General features: G+C 39.2%; 1 protein-coding gene across 3 annotated transcripts in view; it reads right to left on the minus strand.

The window, feature by feature from the left end:
- BBS9 (Bardet-Biedl syndrome 9) overlaps positions 1-22,276 on the minus strand; it is a 489,686-nt gene that overhangs the window by 44,602 nt on the left and 422,808 nt on the right. For all 3 annotated transcript variants that reach the window (XM_054495852.2, XM_054495851.2, XM_054495850.2), the window contains one exon: positions 20,683-20,905. In XM_054495852.2, coding sequence (XP_054351827.1) covers positions 20,683-20,905 — 223 coding nt within the window. The remainder of the gene's footprint in view (positions 1-20,682; positions 20,906-22,276) is intronic.

Here is a 22,276-nt window from a genome sequence, read left to right on the forward strand (position 1 = left end):
GTCAGGGTAGGGATGTCATGACTTTAATTAGAAAGTAGTTCCAGATACAGAACAAATTCCTCTAGTACATCGGAGGATATAATTCACTTCCTGTTAATAAACACACTCACTCCTATCGCCGTGAGAGAGACTTGTTGTCTAACAAATTTTTGTAGATTATGAATTAACCATAAGAAATGAGGCTGTGTCTCAAGGAAATCACTTAGTGACACTGGTAATCCAAATACGTACTACTTCATAACATTGTGCACTACCAAATGTGATCAGTTAGATAAAAATAGTAATCACGTATTTTGTACCCACATGGATTTTCTACTCTCACTTAAAACACACGTACATAGCAATTAGAGAAACACAGTGTGACATGAAATGACAATGAGATATACTAGCAGTAATTATTAAGTTGAAGCATATGAAACTAATCTATAAGAGTTAGAATAATTATCAAAGGGTAGAATATTCAGGGAAGGCTTCCTGTAAGAAAAGCAAACATGAGAAAGCACTCAAATTCAACATGTACAAAACTAAACTGATGATCTGTCTCCCTCAAACTGTGTGCTTTTCCAAAGATGCCTTCTTGATGAATGACACATTGGCCAACTAGAACCAGCAATCTGGCGGCTCTTTCTGATACCTCTCCTTTCCCCTCAATCCTTATCTCCAATCAACTACCAAATCCTCTCAATTTTATCTCCTGAAAAAGTTCTCATACCCATTTGCTCCTCTTCATCGCGCTTGCTGCTTCCAAAGTCTGAGCCTCCATCATCTCTTGCCTTCATACTATTTCTCTCATTTTGTAATTGAGTATCTGCTTAATTACTTCATTATCTGAAAATACAGGCTCCATGATGGCAAAGACCAAGTCTGCTTTGCTCACCACTATTTTTCCATTGCCTGTGACAGTACCTGAATGTAAGGAAGGAATAAGTAAAGAAATTGACCTAAATGTAGTTAAGTGTTCAAGATAAAGAAGAGTGGGAGAAGAAGACACAATTAAGCCAGATTCTGAAGAGCCTGGACCTAAAACAAGAAGCTTGTTTATTCATTCTAATTAGGAATGGGTCTGGATATGTGTCCCTCTGATGAAATAACAAGATGGGGCGGTGCTCTTTCATTTGAGACAGTGTTTATATTGGCTATATTCTGTAACTTAAAAAAGTTAGCAACACAGGTTTAAAGCTTTATATTAAAGAGAAGGAATGAATACATAAAAGGAGAAATGTTACAAATTTATAAGAATCTCAGATAGAAGTATGTCAGCTCCCACCCTTGCCCTCACCTTGCTCCATCTGCTGACCTTGGAAATCCTCCCTTCATTTGGCTTCTGTATGGCTACTTTCTCAGAGTTTTCCTTTTTCTCATTCCTTGGCTGCTTCTCTTCAATTTCCGATGTTGGCTCTTGCCCTTCTACCTGACCTCTAGATGTTGGAAGTCCTCCAGATTTAGATCAAGCCCCTCCTCTCTTTTCTCTCTCCATATAAGTGAAAGCCCATTCAGTTTCAAATACCATATATAGACTGCTGTCTCCTGACAGTCCATCTGCAGCCCAGGCTTCTCCCCTGAGCTCTGGAGCACTTGGCATCTACAACTGCGTGCCAACTAGGCCTCTCAAATGGAATATAGCCAAAACTGAGTCTTCGATTCTGCCCTCCCCAACTCACATACACACATACTGTTCTTCCCTCAGACTTCCCTATTTCACCAATAGCACTACTGTCCACCTTGGTACGAAAGGCAACATTCCAGGAGTCATCTTTGCTTCTTCCCTTTATCTCACCCCTTACACACAATCCAGCACCAAGCTCTGTGTATTCTAGCCTTTAAAACATGCTGTAGATCTTTGTACTTCTATCTCCATTGTCACAACCTCAGTCAACCTCATCTCTTGCCTACATTTCTACAATAGTCTCTTCAGCTGCTCCTGGTTTCCATTCCAGCTGTTTTCCAAAACATTCCCCACATAGCAGCCACAGTAATTTTTAAAGGCATAAATCAGATTATGTAATGTCTGTAATACTTAAGACTATTTGATGGCTTCCTACTACTCATAGGATCACTATCATCTAAATTCCTTACCATGAGAGGTAAGGAACATTACATAATCTAACTCTCCCTGCCATTTGTCCTCATCGAGATCAAGCCAGAAAGACCGTGTGTCTTTTGAATATGCCAAGCCCTTTCTCCCCTCCCGGCCTTTAACTTCTATTCCTTCAGCTTGGAATGCTATTCCCCTGCTTCCTCATTTCCTCATCCTTCTCCTCACAGAAGCCTTCCCCAATCACCCTATCGAAAGTAGCCTCCACCACAAACTCTCTCAAAGGTCCTCATTGTTTCACTGTACTTAATATAACCTGCAATTTTCATGTTTAGTTGTATAGCTGTTTATTATCTGGCTTATCCCCCAGAATGTAAGCTCCATGTGGGTAGGAATCCTGTCTCTCTTGTTAGTCATCATACCCCAATGCCTAGCATACAGCCCAGCACACAGTAGCATTTAAAAAAATCTGTTAAACTTTTAAAAATTGTTGTATTCATGAGTAAATATTCTTTCCCCATTTTAAGAACTCTACATTTGTTAATATTGATGCTCCTAATATTGCTCCCTTGGCCAAAAGAGGAATTATTTAGATGCTGCTATTTAGCTTAATCCCACATTTATCTTTAAGAGGCCACAGTACAATTGGTACAATTCATAGGTCTGGAAGGGAATAAAAATAAGATAGTTAATATAATAACATGAAGAGTCAGAGGGCATTACTGGAACAGAGGAAAAGTGAACAAAGTTTAGAAATGGGAGGGAGACAGCAGAAAAGATATAGTAGATAGGTCAAGTGAGACAAATATGAGGCCACAAGGTCCCTGAGGAAACAGGAAATGGGAGAGGATGCAGTTCATTCATCAGCTATCCTTGGGACACCCATTACATGGCAGACACTAAGCTATACCATAGTAGCTAACACAGACACAGTCCAGCTCTTCATGAAACTTAGAATACGGTGGGGAAATATTAAATAGCCCACAATGAAGATGGAATTATGAACTATGCTTCAGCTATAAAGAAAAAGTCCAAGAGACCATGAGTGAGAATAATAGGGGTCACAGAAGACATCTTACAGAAAAGCCATCTTTAAGTTGAGATCTGAGAATGGCTGTAAGTCAGCCAGTGAGAGTGTGGGGCAGGTACAGGAGAGGGAATGTTTGGGAATGGATAGAGGACAGTATTCAAGGCAAAGTGAACAGCATATGCAAAACCAGAGGCAGGAAAAAGCTTGGTGAGTAGAAGTGAACAGAGATTTGTGTGGGTAAAGCAGAATGGGCAAGGAGAATTGTGAAGAAATTGCTGGTGGAGAAGTGGATGGAGAGACAGAAGCAGAGTTCTGCAGGCCACGGTAACAAGTCTCAGTTTAATCCTAAAACCAAGTCGTCTTCTGAGAAAGAACAGAAAGATAAAAGATTAATAAAATTACATATAAATTTTGAAATAAATGGATGGGAAGGGCAGTTTGCTTTGAATTTCGTAGTACAGTAGAATTGAGGTCTTCTGCACAGTTTAAAATGAGATTGGAGCTTGAGCAAAATGACAGGCATTAACTTCTGTTGAGAATGAGATAGGAAATCAATTAGAAAAAAGTAAATGAAACAAATTAGCACAGAAGGGCCCAGGTGAAGTTACACAGCCAGAAAGGAGGTAGAAGCAGCTGGGTCAGTTTTATAATTAATTTTAGTAACAATTTCCAGTTGCAGAGTTGATCTAAGAAAAGCCAAAGATTGACTCAGGGCTAGAAACTGACAAGGAATCCAAGAGAGAAACCCATAGGGTTTCAAGGGAAGGGCACAAAGGGCTGGTGGAGGGGCCAATGGAAGTGGAATGGATGTGTTGGAAGGTGAGGTGAGGAGGAGTAGAGAGCTGACTGATACGAAACTGAGAAAGGGAAGGAATAATGTTCACATAAGTGATTCAATTCAAATCTACTCGAAGATCTGTTGAGCATCTTCTGTGTTCCAATTGTATTAGATTCTAGAGATGCGGAAATGAATGAAAAAGTCTCTGCTATCAGATATTATAGTGTAGTAAGCTGATGTCAACAGACAGTGGACATCTAACAGTGGCTCATGATATAAAAATAAAAAACTCAAAATAAAGATAAAAAATAATATGAAAATTCTTTTATGGCACAAAACATTTTAATGATCACTACAGATATGTTATCTAATTTATTTTTTAGGAACACTTCTCAAGAATTGCTTTGGCTTCTTTTCTAAAATTGAAACATATTCTTTCATCAGAAAACTTTAAAAACTGTAATACTCCAATAATATTACTATTAACAGTAATAAACTAAACTATAATATTATATTATATAGCCAAACAGAATTATTTTGACCAGTCACAAAAGGAATCTGTCTCAAATAATACAATATGCCATCCTCTCATTTCACCAAATGACTGAAAAAAAGTCATAAGAAAGATGTGGCACAAATGGTCAACAGCTGGCATTCTTTCTCCTTGTCCTGATGTACTTTTCTGCACTGCACTTTTCGCTGTCTGAAATTTGTTTCCCTGTATATTGACTGTCCCCTGCCAGAACATAATAAATTCCCTGAGGGCAGGGCTTGGGTTAGTCTGATTTACCACTGTGCCCCCAGTACCTAGAACCATGCCTGAAACATAGTAAGCACTCAAAAAATTTCACCTTGGGGTCTCAGTCTTGGATTGGTATATGTTGTGTTTTTCAATGGACATAATGTACAAAGGGTACAATTTCCACAGCTAAGTGATTTTCCATGAGTTAACAGGTTAAGATTTTAAAAAGATCACAATCTGGTGTCTTATCTTATTTTGAAAGGGAAGACTCATCTCTTTCAAAAGCAGGTAAAAATATTAGGTAATTTATTTACACAGTACATAGTCACATACACTGATTAGGTGCTCCGTTTACTGCTGCAACTAATTTTATTTTTCTTTGAAACCCAGCCAGACTCCTACACCTGAGCCCTTAATATCTATCACCACATTTGCTCATAACTATAGCGGCAGTCAACTGGGGCCTGGCACCCCCTTGCTATGATCCTTATGAGGACAATGTATTTGCTTCTTATTTTACAATTGCAGTCACTCCCAAGCCTATTTTTAACAAATGCTAAAAATATCTTAGAGCAACCAACAAGCAAACACCTGTACTAAATAAAAACCATCCTATTGGTATTAGCATAAATCATAACTTCTGAAAGTTAAAGTGACATCATTTTATTTTTTTGGTAACATTTTCCACATGACACTGGAGTATGGCTCAGAAAGCAGACTTGAAAGGAATACAAAAACCCTAGCTAACCAAAATAATTATTTTTAAATAAAAAATTAAGCATTTCTAAAAGAAAAGGCTAAATTTTAAATAACACACAGAGTTGAGACATCCTGTACACAGAAATACAACTAAAGGTGTTTACTTTTTAGAATTGGATATTCATATGTTCTGAGAACCACCAGGAACAAGATAATTGTTTTTCATTTTAATTTTTAATTGTTTAAAAATATCCACACGACACATAAATCAGAAGGACTTGACTATTCCAACAATTTATTGGAATAAACACACTAAAATTGTTTTTAGAAAAAGTTTAGTATGAGAAGATTTTTTTTTAAAGGTTGGCAGCATAGATCTGGCTTCATTCAGCATGACAGTTCTAAAGAACGTCATCTTTGCGTGTTGTGGCTGAGTAGTGTCAGAAGTAGAGTGTTGCTCCTATTTTAGGCCAGTTATATTGGCCAGAATTAAAAGGACTAAGCCAGAGGAATAGGCCAAATTGTTGTGTCTGCCCCGTTTACTTGTGGATACTCACATTATGCATATATTTGAAAAATTTAAATAAAAATAATGCAATATAAAATAAGTCTTAATGACTGTCTCACATGAGTAATTGATTGGATGAGTTACTTGTAAGTAATTAAAATAATTTATCTAGGCACCCTAAAATCTAAAGGAAAACACAAAATAAATAAAACTTTAATAATATTCATAAATTTACGCTGAAAACAGAAACATTCATCTTATTGTTGGAAGCTGAATTTCTCAGAGAGATAGCAGATACCGGGAGTAGAATTTGAAGGAAAAGAAACAGGAAGTATGTTTATTGTAAGTTTTAGGTGAATCAGAAAACCGTACTATAAAAGATAGATACACTGAGGTAGCAGAAGTTGGGAGTAACAGTTGGAAAAAAAATTGTTATATGAATCAGTAGAAATCCCTTCATGATTTTGTTTTTAGAGCCAGAATCTGCTGGAATAAATATCAACTTTTTCATCCTCATATCTGAAGACAAAACAGTACCAAATGCTAGTAGAATATGTGAGAAAAGTTATTTTTGATATGATACAAAACCTCAGAGCTAAATAACTTCCTGAGGGATACTCCAGTGTTCTTGAGATACTCTATCTTTTGGCAAATCTATGCAATTTTTAAGAATACTGAAAATTATACAGAGTTCAGATTTCCATTGTGCTATTTCATAGGACAGTAGAAAAGGCAGTTCACATTTATAGCTGGGTGAAGATAAAAATGGGCATTTTACAGAGCTATCCACATGACAATTAAAGAAATAAGAATAGTGATGCCTTTCAAAAGCTATTTAATTTATCCCCCTACTTTTAGACAGATTTTTTTCCCCAGATTATCTTTAGACTGTTGAGTATCCACATTAGTATAAACATCTGCTGAGAAGGAAATTACTCAAACTCCCCTGGTATTCTATTCCTGTATTAACAACCCTACTTCCAAGAAGCTGGTCTTTGGTCATCACATTGTAATTAGTTACCAGCCAGCATGTCTATCAACAAGTATTTGCTAAGTACACACAGGGAGAATGTTATTTTATGAGGTCTTTGATGGTAGACCTTTCCCTACAGTTGCTCCTAATTGCTTCTTCTGTCAAATCCAACTCTAATCCTAGATTCAAATATTTTTCCACTAATCTTCCATTCATCTCATTATGGACTCCCTGTTACACTGGATAAGAATGAGCATACTATTAATAACTGAATGCTTCTTTATTTATAAACTATAGCTTGACTTTCAAAACAATTTTGAAACAATAATGTTTCAAAACAAGGAGGTAAGAGAACTATGAAAGTGAAAAGCTATGGCTCCAGAAAAATAAACAGCTGCACAATTGCTAAATGGCTGGCCTTGTTCTTTCCACAATGGCTATTGCAAATCAACTTTAATGTGATTTAATTATAACCTGACCATTTACCCCTCTCACTCTGTCAAAAACCATTATAAGACTTTACTTCTCTAAAGCCTATGTGGCTAGACTTCACTAAGCTTTCCTTTTTTAAAAAAAATTTTCATGTATACCCAGCATATATCTAGGTTCTCACTTTTTCTCTTCTCAAATGCTAACTTTATTCAGTCTATGTATATTCTAGATTATTCTTTCTGCCTCCCAAAAGTTTTCCATTTAACACAAACATTGGATTTTGGCACTCTCATCTTGCTATACCACCTGAACTTCAAACATCTCTAAATGTCTTTTAAGGGAAAAACAAAAAGAGAAGAAATAAAAACCCTGACAATAGCCTACATTTTCTTCCATTTGCTTTCCTATATTTTTTCTTCTAGTTACAGACAGATCCTTCCTGACCTTCTGCTATCTTTGATAGTAGTGATACGACCTCTTATGTGAATTTCTTAAAATTCACTGCTCCCTACAGAGTCCTCTTCTTGCCCGCAACTATAGCTCTGCAGCTGCCACCATTAGGGGAAGCTAAGTGAAGAGTATATGAGATTCTATGTACTATTTTTGCATCTTCCCACGAGTCTATAATTATTTCAAAATAAAAAACTTTAAAAAATACATGGTGGGCATGAATTATATGTGTGTGTGTGTCTGCATGCGCGGCACAAGTTGTGTATTGAGGTCCTGAAGAAGAACAGAATACAATCCAACATCCTCTACCTTAGGGTGAGGCATGGAATCAATCTATTAAATGATTGTACTCTATGATACAAGTACCATAACAACCATATGCTCAGGGGACCAGGGAGCACAGATGGAAAATTTACTAGCAGTTCCAGGAGGAGGAACAGGGAATGCGTTGTGGAACATCATTTCAGCTGGGTCTTCAGAAATTAGTGGTAATTTTACCACCAGGTCAAGACTGCCTCTCCGGGCCAAGGGAACTCTTTAAGTCATAGAAACTTGAAATGCATGGTGTATGTGGAGAATAATGAATATTTCAAAATCAGTAAAAGGTCTTAAGGAAGAAAATGTAGAAGATATGGCTACAAAAATAATGTTCTAGTAAAATAACATAGTATTTCTATGTAAAGAACATAGTATTTCAGGTGCAGAAATTTCAATTTAATATGGAAGATAGGAGGGAACTATAAAATCTTCTAAAGCAGGGAAGTAACATAACCAGCTCCAATTCATATTCATGGAAAAGTATAAATTCATCAGGATGTATACAGATTTAGCTACAAGAATATTCATTAAGTAATTGTGTACATACCAATATCAGAAACAGTTTATATGTTTGACAAAAGGGAACTGGTTAAGTATGCAGCTTTTTAAAAAATGTATGCTATTTAATAATGAAATAGCTTAATGAAAGTTTAAAAAATGGATTATAGGCTGGGCGCGGTGGCTCACGCCTGTAATCCCAGCACTTTCTTTGGGAGGCTGAGGTGGGTGGATCATGAGGTCAGAAGATCAAGACCATCCTGGCTAACACGGTGAAACCCTGTCTCTACTAAAAATACAAAAAATTAGCTGGGCGCGGTGGCAGGCGCCTGTAGTCCCAGCTCCTCGGGAGGCTGAGGCAGGAGAATGGCGTGAACCTGGGAGGCGGAGCTTGCAGTGAGCCAAAATCGCACTACTGCACTCCAGCCTGGGTGACAGAGCAAGACTCCGTCTCAAAAAAAAAAAAAAAAAAAGGGGATTATAAAGTAGTAGGTAGTAGGTATAGTATGATCCAATTTTTATAAAACAGAATGTACACATATGCAAAGAAAAAAGTCTAGAAGGATATGGATACAAACACATATGTAGTGCGTGTATACACATATACAAACATTTACATATAATGAATAATAGTTGGATTTATATCTATTTCAGAATGGTTAGATTATTAATGATTTTAAATTTTCGATTCAGGGGATCATGACAGATGGGAGGCAGGACTAGATTGCAGCTCCAGACAGAGCAGCATGGGGAGGCTTGCATTGTGAATTTTAGCTGCAGATCAACTGCAAGAACAAACCAGCAATCCCAAGGACCCATAGACCCCCTCAAGGAAGCAAGACTTGGGAGACCCCCCCCAAATACTGTGAGTGCCCCAACTGCAGAAGTGGGAAAGGGAGACCCTCCTGTCCCGAACACGCACCCCCACTGCAGAAACTGAAGGTTTGTGGGAGAAGTTTCCGACTTTACTTGAAGCTGAGTCAAGTTAGAGAGCCAAGCAAAATATGGGGATAGAGGAAGCAGCAGAAAGGCCCTAGGAGCTTACTGGGTCCCCAAGCAGCCCATTTCTGCCTGGCACCACAGGGATCCATTGGGAGGGTGGCCAGAGGAACAGGGGGTAAAACTCCACAGGGAGAAGGAATTCTCTAGCTGAACTTTGTAACAATTTGAACAAGAAGGGCCAGGGACAAGAAGCCTCCTGGTCTGAACTCGGGCGAGGGCACAAATTGGGCATGCAGACTCTACAGGCAGAGGAAGAACTAAAGCCCTTTTCTCTCGCAGCTGGGAGGTGGATATTCTCAGGCAAATTTTCAAGCCCATCTCGCCCTCCGCCTAGAAACAGACTCGGGGCTGTTGGCAGGGGCATGGTGGGTGTGAGACCAGCCCTTCAGTTTGCATGGGAGCTGGGTAAGGCCTGTGACTCCTGGCTTTCCCCCACTCCCCTGACAATCTGCATGACTCAGCAGGGGCAGCCATAATCCTCCTAGGTACACAACTCTAGTGACCTGGGAATCTTGCCCCCATCCCGGACAGCAGCTGCAACAAGACCCCCTCAAGGACAGCCTGAACTCATACACACCTAGTCCCACCCCCACCTGGTGGTCTCTCCCTACCCACCCCGGTAGTGGAAGACAAAGGGCATATAATCTTGGGAGTTCTAGGGCCCCACCCACCGCCCGTCCCTCTCCACACTATTATAGCTGATGCTTTCTGGAAAGTACCACCTCCTGGCAGGAGGCCAATCAGCACAAAAATAGAGCATTAAACCACCAAAGCTAAGGACCTTCATGGAGTCCATTGAACTCTCCACCACCTCCACCAGAACAGGCACTGGTATCTACGGCTGAGAGATCCATAGACGGTTCACATTACAGGACTTTGTGCAGACAACCCGCAGTACCAGCCCAGAGCCAGGTAGACTCGCTGGGTGGCTAAGACCCAGAAGAGAAACTACAATCACTGTAGTTCGGCACATAGGAAGCCACATCCATAGGAAAAGGGGGAGGTACTACATCAAGGGAACACCCCATGGGACAAAAGAATCTGAACAACAGCTTTCAGCCATAGACCTTCCCTCTGACAGAGACTACCCAAATGAGAAGGAACCAGAAAACCAACACTGGTAATATGACAAAACAAGGCTCTTCAACACCCCCAAAAAATCACACTAGCTCACCAGCAAACCAAGAAGAAATCCCTGATTTACCTGAAAAAGAATTCAGGAGGTTAGTTATTAAGCTAATCAGGGAGGGACCAGAGAAAGACAAAGCCCAATGCAAGGAAATCCAAAAAATGATACCAGAAGTGAAAGGGGAAATATTCATGGAAATAGATAGCTCAAAGAAAAAACAATCAAAAATTAAAGAATCTTTGGACACACTTTCAGAAATGCAAAATGCTCTGGAAAGTCTCAGAAACAGAACTGAATAAATAGAAGAAAAAAAATCAGAGCTCAAAGACAAGGTCTTTGAATTAACCCAATCCAACAAAGACAAAGAAAAAAGAATAAGAAAATATGAGCAAAGCCTCCAAGAAGTCTGGGATTATGTTGAACGAACAAACCTAAGAATAATCGGTATACCTGAGGAAGAAGAGAATTCTAAAAGCCTGGAAAACATATTTGGGGGAATAATCAAGGAAAACTTCCCTGTCCTTGCAAGAGACCTAGACCAAATACAAGAAGTTCAAAGAACACCTGGGAAATTCATCGCAAAAAGATCTTCACCTAGGCACATTGTCATCAGGTTATACAAAGTTAAGACAAAGGAAAGAATCTTAAGAGCTATGAGACAGAAACACCAGGTAACCTATAAAGGAAAACCTATCAAATTAATAGCAGATTTCTCAGCAGAAACATCTAGACATTGGCTTAGGCAAGGATTTCATGACCAAAAACCCAAAAGCAAATGCAATAAAAACAAATATAAATAGCTGGGATCTAATTAAACTGAAGAGCTTTTGCATGGCAAAAGGAACAGTCAGCAGAGTAAACAGACAACCCACAGAGTGGGAGAAAATCTTCACAATCTATACATCTGACAAGGGAGTAATATCCAGAATCTACGACAAACTCAAATCATTAAGAAAAAAAAATCCCATCAAAAAGTGGGCTAAGGATATGAATAGACAATTCTCAAAAAAAAAAAAAGATATACAAATGGCCAACAAACCTATGAAAAAATGGTCAACATCACTAATGATCAGGGAAATGCAAATCAAAACCACAATGGGATACCACCTTACTCCCGCAAGAATGGCCATAATCAAAAAATCAAAAAACAGTAGATGTTGGCGTGGATGCAGTAAACAGGGAACCCTTCTACACTGCTGGTGGGAATGTAAACCAGTACAACCACCATGGAAACAGTGTGGAGATTCCTTAAAAAACTAAAAGTAGAACTACCATTTGATCCAGCAATCCCACTACTGGGGATCTACCCGGAGGAAAAGAAGTCATTATTTGAAAAAGATACTTGCACATGCATGTTTATAGCAGCACAATTCACAATTGCAAAATCATGGAACCAACCCAAATGCCCATGAATCAACAACTGGATAAAGAAACTGTGGTGTGTGTGTGTGTGTGTGTGTATATGTATATATATATATATATATATATATATATATATATATATATATATATGCTCACATATATGTACTATATATATATATACACACACATATATATACACACACACATATATATATAATGGAATACTACACAGGCATAAAAAGGAATGAATTAACAGCATTTGCAGTGACCTGGATGAGACTGGAGACTATTATTCTAAGTGATGTAACTCAGGAATGGAAAACCAAACATCATATGTTTTCACTGATATGTGGGAGCTAAGCTATGAGGACAAAAATGCATAAGAATGATACAATGGACTCTGGGGACTTGGGGGAAAGAGTGGGAGGAGGGCGAGGGATAAACGACTACAAATATGGTGCAGTGTATACATGGGTGATGGGTGCACCAAAGTCTCACAAATCACCACTAAATAACTTACTCATGGGCCGGGTGCAGTGGCTCACGCCTGTAATCCCAGCACTTTGGGAGGCCGAGGTGGGTGGATCACGAGGTCAGGAGTTCAAGACCAGCCTGACCAATATGGTGAAACCCCGTCTCTACTAAAAATACAAAAATTAGCTGGGCGTGGTGGCACATGCCTGTAATCCCAGCTACTCAGGAGGCTGAGGCAGGAGAATTGCTTGAATCCAGGAGGCGGAGGTTGCAGTGAGCCGAGATTGCACCACGGCACTCCAGCCTGGGTGACAGAGCAAGACTCTGTCTTAAAAAAAAAAAAAAAAAAAAGAACTTACTCATGTTACCAAATACCACCTGTACCCCAATAACTTACGGAAATATAAATAAATTTTCTTCTTTTGGTTCACCTGAATTTTCTAAATATATACAAAGAACATGTTTTATCTTTACACTAAAAAATGTTGTTTTTAAACAAGTTTATTGAGATATAATTCACATATAACTTACCCTTTTAAAATACACAATGGTTTTTAGTATAGTCATATCACCACAATCTAATTTCAGAACATTTTCTTACCCAAAAGGAAACTCTGTACCCATTAGCTATCACTTCTCATTCCCCTACTCCTAGTCCTAGGCAACCACTAACATACTTTCTGTCGCCTTGAATTTGCCTATTTTGGACATTTTATATGAATGGCCTTATAATATGAGATCTTTCTGACTGGCTTCTTTTACTTACCATAATGTTTTTAATGTTTACCCATGTTGTAGTACATACTAGAAATTCAGTTATTTTTATTATTAAAGAATATTCCATTGTATGGATATACCACATTTATTATCCATTTATCAGTTGATGGATATTTGGATTATTTCCAGTTTTTGGCTATAATACTTCTACAAAGAGTCATATTTTTTATGGTAGCACTGAAAATGAAGACAGAATATTAACACAGAGAGATTAATGATAGGTCATTTTAACTGTCTAAATAAGCGATAAGAGTGTTATCAATGATTGATGGGCATTTGCGTTGGAAAAAGCAGTGTGGGCCATGAAAAGAGATATATTTGGGAGGTAGTATCATCAGGTCTTGGTGACTGGCTGAATATGGAGAGTAAGAGAAACAGAGAGTCAGGGTTGTTTCTTGAGGCCTCCGGCCTGGGCATTGAGTAACATCATCCACTGGGATCAGACACACAGAAGGAGGTGAGTTTCCTTCAGGCATGTGGAATTGCCTAAAGGAGTGTTGGTGGTGACATGTGGAGCTTGGAAGAGAGGCCAACCAGAAGGTATAGGAATTACAGTGGTAGCTTGATGAGACTGTCCAGGGGAGCATGAAGATGGAAAACCAATAGTCAGGAGACAGAAAAGGGAACAAGAAGCCATAGAGCAGACTAGAGAAGCCAAGGAATGAGAATGTTCTATGAGGAAAACTGTCTCATTGTAAAATGCTGCAAAGTAGTAAAATGCATTATAAGCAAAGTGCAAAATTATGGAGTCACTTTGACAATGTGAAACATTAGTCAGAGATCAATAACTTGAATGACTTGGCCTATGCTCAAGAGGAGATACAGAGATGGGAGGGGAGAGAATCCATAAAACAGCTGCACACATTTCTGTAGTCCTGCAAAGGACTTGGGTTAGTTCATGAGAACTGAAATACAAACACGCTCCATAAACACATGGTCATTGCCCTTTTAATAACTTACTTCCTTTTGAAAAAAATTAATTTTCCTGACTTATGAATTGGCCCTTGTTGTTTCCTTACCACCATTTCTGATACAATTATATAGTTGTATTCCTGTTGGTTCTTTCTATCATGGGGCCTTTTTACAAAAGTTATATATGTCATTTTCAGAAAATATACAAAATATATGGAAGAGAAAGAGCAAGAAGAGACTCAGACACCACCTGTAATTCTAACATGCAGGGATAGTTATCGTTAATACATGCCTTGGTTTATATTCTTCTGGACCCAATTTTGAGAAGTCTATAACAAAAGCTCAGTCTTCTGTTTATTGCCTCTGCTAACTTACATAGAAAGGCCTATCCTGCTTCCATATCAATGTATCCACCTTTATGTCCTTCTGTGATTTATGAAATTTCTTTTTTTGAATTTAAATACCTTATTTGTCTGAAATGTATTGTGTGATATGGGATGAGGTAGGGAATCTATTTCTTCTCTCCAAATGGTTGGCCAGTTTCCAACACTATTTTTAAACTAATTCATCTTGTCCTCTCCTCATTGCTTTGAAACGTCACATTAGCACATGTGGTTAGAGTCAAAGTTAACACATTCTAAGTTTTTACATATATAATTGAAGGGAAGAGGGTGGATCCTCCTGCTTAAGGAAGTTTTAATTATCCCAGTTGTTATAATCATAGAAAAGCAAAAGCATAACACAAAGATATGCACTCAAAAACTGACCACTTCTAAAATTAGTCTGTACTCAAATATCCTCCTGCATTTAACACTAGAAGAATCTCTGCCTGCTACCAACATTTTATTAGTTAATCCCTCACTGACTGTAGGAAATTACTGCAAATACAACACGAATTGGCTGCAGAGGAAAACTATAAATCTTGCAAATTATGCCAAGTTTAATGCAGTTAAAGTGTTATTGGAGAACTATGCCTGTCACATGCAAGGCCAGTAAGCAGTGAAAATCTGGCAGGCAGTTCAGTTGACAATAAAGAAAAGAAAATTGACAACAATGATGACATGATAGATGTTTCTGATGAAAATAACTTGCATATCAAAGGACTAAGAGAGACTGCTAGGAAAACAGATCATGCCTCAGAATATTTTTTCTTAAAAGGACCCTTTCTGTAAAGGTGCCTGTAAGGCCAAACTTGAGTATGCACTATTCTCATTCACTTTTGCTTAATAATGAATAATCTGAAAAGGCAAATTTTACACACTCTTTCTTTTTAAAAATTTCCTGTTGTAAGGACAATGGCTGCACTGCAGTCAAGTACAGCCCAAGGTACACACCCAGCACAGCATGACACAGCACGATTGGAGTGCAGGCGCACAATCCTGTGCATTATATAATCATACCTACGTAGCCATAATATGGGAGGGCTCATCACCTGGCTCTGAGCCACTGTTGTCTGGGAGGTGCATAAATGCAGCACCAACAGTGTGAGTGAATTGCTGAATAAAGCCATGTCCCACCTACTTGTGTTCTTTCAGCTACCCAGTACCCCATCAGTTCCCCTCAGACCTCAGCTTGGGCTGGAAACTCACACCTGTATAATCTTATAATTTTATTCTTCTAATTGAAATCTAGAATCCTTTTGTCAAGTTCTCCCAAGTTCCTTTGGGATTTTACAATAGTATTCATTATTATTAGTAACAGAAGCTCACATTTAGTGAGAATTTGCTATGTGTCAGGTACTTGCTAAGCATTTTCCATGTACTACTATATTTAATTTGGCCAACAAATCTATAGTGAAGTATCATTATTTTTCCTATTTATAGTTGAGAAAACAAAGAAGTAGACAGACTAAGTAACTTGTTCCATATCATATAACTGGCCAACCTAGCTCTGGAACCCATATACTTCTGATGTGAAGTCCACTTCACAATAGCATTTTCCCATTTTGGAACTCACTCCCTTTTTTTTTTTTAATGTCAAGATAAAGTATTGTATTCTCTGTAGGAAAAACAGGCTCAGAAGCCATTTTTGTATATTTAATTCATCTAAATCTCCTTAAAGAATGACTTCAAACTTATAAAAATTCAAAGTGTAAAACCAACAGTTAAATCATACTGACAATATGAAAGTAAACATCAAATGTCTTATTGAGCATCTAAGTGAGACCTGGAAGAATTAAATTTAAATTCAGTTGAAATGGGCCAGTTGGAAGTAGCTTCAAAATAATATCAAATCCTTAAGGCAAAAGGTCATTGACTCAAGTTTTAAATACTAAAGAGAATTTAAAATCTCTCTCTCAAAAGGCTAGAATAGACATCTTATTCACATTTATACTCTGTATTCAGATTCATACTGTGTCTTTTCTCCTATCCACTTAATACAATAAAGATGCACAAAATGCTAATTCCTGGGTGGTCCCTACCACATCTCAAAATGATAACTTTTTAAATCCATATCTATGAAAATATATGGATTATATAAGATACCTAATCTTATTTATCAAATCTTCTTTGCTTCCTTTTACTCCCTCCTCTTGGCTTCCTTTTAGCCCAGGAATCTGGCAGTGTGAAAGAAAATACAGCTGAAGCTATGGCCCATTATGTCATGTGAAGTCATTTGATCATCACATTAAGAGAATATTCACTTGAGGCACCTGATCAGCCTGGATTGTCTTTACACCCCTTTTCCTTGCCCAGCTTTCTATGCCTGCCCTGCTGTGGTGCCTACAGCATTTGCTCTCCAAGCTTCTATCTGATGGGCCATCACTTACCTATATTATTTCTTAGGCAAAGCATCACCTAGTTGAAATTAAGTTTAAGAAAAGCATAGAGGTGACAAAAGCTCCAGTGTTCATGAGGTTAAAATGATGTCTTCAAATATCATGAGTTAGACCCACTCATGTATACATTAAGTTTTGCATATATGCTTGAGAGGTTCAAATCTTTGCTATAATTAGGGCTATTGAAATATTGTCCTAGATACTGAGGTTATAAAAGGAAGCCTCCTGCAAAATACAGCAAGTCTTTTAGTCCTAGGCAGCTGCAGGGAGAAGGTTGGGAACATATATGCATGAAAAGGCCAGACAGACCACTAAATCACTTACATTCAGATTTTTAAAAAACACTAACCAGGTGGCCCTTTGTGACTTCTGCTCTAAAAGTAGAATGCATACAGCTGAGATTGGAAAATAGATATTTAACGAAAGTAGATTCCTCACAAGCTATATTCACCAGCAGAAAGATGTGAACACCAGAGCTGCAGATGAGAGAAATAAATTTGATAGCTCTGCAACAACAACAAAAAGTTCACCAGAAAAGGTTAAGGGAAAAACTGATAGAGAATTGGTAAAGTCAAGCAAGAGAAATGTGAGGCAAAGAAGTTCATAAGGTAATTCCCACTGGAAAAGATTTTCAAACTCTGGACACCAGGGAGGATGTTGTCACCATGGCCTTCACTAGAGCAAAAAAAGGGCACATCCAAGGTGCTGGGCTCATAAAGCCATGAGGCTAGAAAAGACCAAAGGTTTTTTATTCTGAGATGTTTATCCATCTGCAATTTAATAGGGAACACGGCAAAATTACACACACTCCTGCCTTTTAATACTGAGCACTTACTTACTTCACCTTCTTAGACTTTCGTTACCTCAGCTGTTAAGTGAGGGAGGTGAACCAGACAATTTCGAAGGTCCCATCTAAATCTTAAAAAAAGATCATCTCTGCAAGAAGAGCTTTTATGCTTATTCAATAATCCAGTCCTTTCTAATATGCCACTTCGTATATTCTGTTACAACTATTGGAGCTAAACCAACATTGTAAACTGCACAATTACAGGCTTGAAGCAGAAATAACTCCTCACAGTATTTCTTAATAAGAAATACTCATGATAATGTTATCATGTCACCTTTGGACATAATAAAAATTAAGCACAAAACAAATATAAGATAAATCTTTAATATATTTCTCATAGCAAAGCAAAGAAAAGAGACTGTGAAACTATTTCTGCCCTTTTCCTTTCACACTGCTAGACCAATTTAAGTGGGTGGGGGGGGGAGGAGGGGGGTGAGGGGAAGGCCAAATCAAGAATAGCTTACACAGGAGGAGGCTCTGGTTAAAAACAGATCTGTACCACTGTGGTCTGTGTGGTCTAGAGGGAAGCACAGTGGGCTGGGAGATTTGGATTCTAGACCTAACCCTTCCAGTAACCATGAAACTCCAGGCAAGAGATTTCAATTTTCCTGCCTCCATTTTCTATTTGTAAGACAGCGATAATTCTACATGTCTCTTCTACCTCAAAAATATGCTAATACAGAGATAAAGCATGTGAAAAATCTGAGTTATAGGGAAGAAAAGTAGTATAGGCAATAATTAAGCATGTTAATGACAACAAGTGCTGATTTAACAATTTTTTAAAACCTCGCTATCCTGATTAGATCAAGACAAGTGGGAGGGAGAGTCACTCAACCACAGAGTAGCAAGCGGGTGGTCGGCAAGTAAAGGCAAGGCATCGCGACTGTGACCCTGATGCACATGCACACAGCCTAAATCTCTCCAACAGAACGAACTCAGCTAGACCAGGCATGAATCTGACTGATGGCCACCCCTGGGCTGTGAACAAACACACTGTCCATCTTTCTTCTTTTCATTTCTTTCTCCTTCCTTCTTTTCCTTCTTTCTCTGTCCTTTACTTCCATACATTCAAAAACTTTGCACTGAGGTTTTAAAATGTTCCACATCCTAGATATGGACACAGCCCTTAGGTTACTTACAAATCTAGTTATTTAAACAAAAACGACTAAGACAGGGATTTGGGGATCCCTGAACAGGAAAGCTCAGACAGGGACCTGAGAAGAGAATTCAGGGCTGCTGCAGCCTGAACTCACAGGTAATCAGCCAATCAGGTGGGCCATCCCATCCCTCTTCAAATTTTCTCTCTCTCTCTCTTTTTTTAAAATTAATGTATCTGCCCTTTTCCCTCAAGTCTCCTTTGTTTTTTCCTGTGGGCAAGCAGGGAGGGAGAGTCATAAACTGATACTGATTATAATGAATAGTTTTCATTTACTATCTCATTAAGCCTAAATATCTCTTAGGAAAACAATCCTGTAACAGTGGACAGAAGATGGACAAGTGGAACAGTTAAGAGGATGTTACAGGGCAAGATAAAGAGGTTCTAAATGAAGGCAAACAATGTCAGAACTATTTCTCTGTGGAAAAGCATTTCTATTATAAAAGGCCAAATAAAAAATATTATTTGGAATAAAGTTGGCTTCTACCTATGTACAATTGAGGTAAAGATATTCAAATCATAAAATATAGAATCCATAACCCCAAACCAGCTATTTTTCCACCTCTAAATTTAAAGGCTGAATCATGCATATATCCATAACAACGATAATAATTATAGCTTGAATTTTTTGAGAGTGTCTCTGTTCCAAGCATTGTGCTAGGTGCTTGATAAACTCATAGGGCCCCAGCGGCAGGGCAAGCATTATTACATTCATTTTTTTAGGAAGACATGAAGACTCTAGAAAAGAAAGTAACATACTCAGGGTCATATAAGTAGTAATGGATAAAAAGAGGCAGGATCCAAGCATTGTTCTGTCTGTCTCCAGAGTCTGTGCCTATTAGATTATGCTATGCTGTCTCCATGTTTGTCTTTCACAATTTCACTTGCATTGCTTTTCACTTCTAGGAATGCTGAGTGAGGGGGAAAAGGAAGCAACAGCAAGACTACCAGAGAGGGAATGGGGGCAGGGAAGTAAAGAAAAGGCATGTAAGAAGGAAGAGGAAAAAACCACACCACTTCCCACACTGTGGTTCTTGCTGTAGGAGGAAAGAGATGCTATAGCTGCTGCATCAATAAATTCATTGATGTAATGCTCCTTGCTGCTGCCACAGAGAGGCTAGGAAGAGGAAAGCAGGAGTTGGGAACTGCTGCCCCTAAGAGACCTGAGGGCTGCATGACCGACTGCTCAGCCCCTATGACCATGGGAAGGGCAGCCCTGGGTGCCCACGACCATCGCTGACTGCCCATGGAGGGGCAAGTGGAATCTCTCTCCATACTGGCCCATGGGTGCCTGGGCTCTGAAGCCTGCTCACATCTCTTGATCCTCGTCTTTCACTTCGTCTCTTCCACCTTATTCTAATGACCACGATCCAAGCAAACAGCAGAAGAGACTGGACTCATCTGGATTACATTAGTTGCTCGTATCATGCTACATTTACGAAATATTGTATCGCGAGATCACATTTAGTAAAACTTTTTCTTAAAAACAGTTTATCCTCTAATCCACTTTTTATTAGTTAGAAGCAAAACAAAATGGATCATATATTTAAAAGCAGAGAGAAGAAAAAAGACATACCATTCTAGAAATGTCTAGCAAGCAAATATCTCAAGAATATTTATTCAAGGGGTTACCCTGGGATGTCAGAGGGGAAACGTGAAATCAATTTTCTTGGCTGTCGTCACTTTAATATGAAATTTAAACCCCAAATACAACCACAGGCACATTCCTTTAATTTAGGAGAAGTACAATTGTGTTTAGGGAGCATGGACAGAGCTCTTACCTGGCATGACCATGGTCTGTGGGGCTGCTGCATCGGTACTTAGGCAGAGACGGCCACCTTTGGCTAATCTATCGCAGAGCAAGGTGATATGTTTCTTCAGTTGGCTTGTGTCTTTGGGTATGTTCAGCTGGCTGTTGAGGTTCAAAGCCTGCTCCTTAGAACTCTTCGACAGGCAAGTCTTCAACAGGTGGGAAATGGCGGCATCCACCGTTTCTTCCCAGCCCTGGATACAAAAGCCAATTTGGAATTAATACAAAGATGACAATAAGAAAAGTGGGCACTTGATGTATTATACAGATTATTGAGTGTTTATGTTCAAGTGTTGGGAACCTGTGAAGAGTGTGGTATCTGGAATATTCCAGACTAGGCTGGTTTGGAATTCTAGCTCTGTCACCTGTTTGACCTTGAGCAGGTTACTTAATTCCTCTTAGCCTCATCCCCATCTACAAATGAGGATGTTAACAGTCTGTCCCTCCAAGGGTTGGAGATCTATGAGAAGGGTTTCGCTCTGAGCCAGGCATAGAGTAATGAGTAACAACAAAAAGAATCTCAGGCATACGTCTGTTTGATGATCTGGTGTGTAAAGCTGCCAGGATTATAGTTTGTTTTGCCTTATCTTTCTTATCTTTGGCTAAAGGAAAGCGGGCCAGGAGAAGGAGGACCTTTGGATACCCTGGGGGAAACTGGAATGGAGGGAAAACCCTGGTGTCTCCCTCAGGTACTGGTTCCACAGCCTTGGGGTTATAGGCAGAAACAAAGGAGCTATTTCAAGAAGGATCGTGTGAGACACAGGGCCTGCCTAGTACTGCTCACTGTCCAGGTGATGGTAAATGACCCAAAGGAAGTAGGCCATTGCCCCCACTTTTGTTGGGAACAGTGTGGCTGTGCTGCAGTGAAAAACCTAGAAAAGCGCAGTGACAGCTGCAATTCCAGGAACGTCAGCACAAGGCAGGGACTTCAGCATTGTCATGGACAGCACTGGCACCAGCAGGACTGGCATGGGGAGGCACCACCCTCAGGTGGGTTCAGCTAACACTGGCAACAAGAAGTATGAGGTAAACAGCAGGAGGGGTCAGTTTAGGAGCTCCCTTTAGGCATCCCCAGAGGCTCCCAGGAATAACTGGGTAAGATCTTTATGGGGATCTGGAGGTCCTAAGAAGCAAAACAGGCAAGTGAAGCATGAGTGAAATCTGGGTGTTGCTGTGAATGTGACTCCATCTGTACACAAAGGCTGGTACGGCCTAGAGCACCATGGGCCTGACCATCCAATACAACTATAAAGAAAGACAAGAAATGAATTTATGATCATAGAATACTGCGGAATAGTGCAAGTCCCTTATATTAGAGGTAAGAGCCCTGAGACTCAGAGAGAAGGTTCCTCTGGAACCCATCATTATCCTCAAACTTATCATTTGAGCCACCATTCAAATATGCAAATCAGATGAGGTTACTCCCAAGCTTCAACTATGATATGGTTTGGCTGTGTCCCCACCGACATCTCATTTTGTAGTTCCCATAACCCCATGTGTCATGGGAGGGACCCAGTGGGAGGTAACTGAATCATGGAGGTGGCTACCCCCATGCTGTTCTCATG

This window comes from Pongo pygmaeus, chromosome 6, assembly GCF_028885625.2.
Source record: "Pongo pygmaeus isolate AG05252 chromosome 6, NHGRI_mPonPyg2-v2.0_pri, whole genome shotgun sequence".
NCBI lineage: Eukaryota > Metazoa > Chordata > Mammalia > Primates > Hominidae > Pongo > Pongo pygmaeus.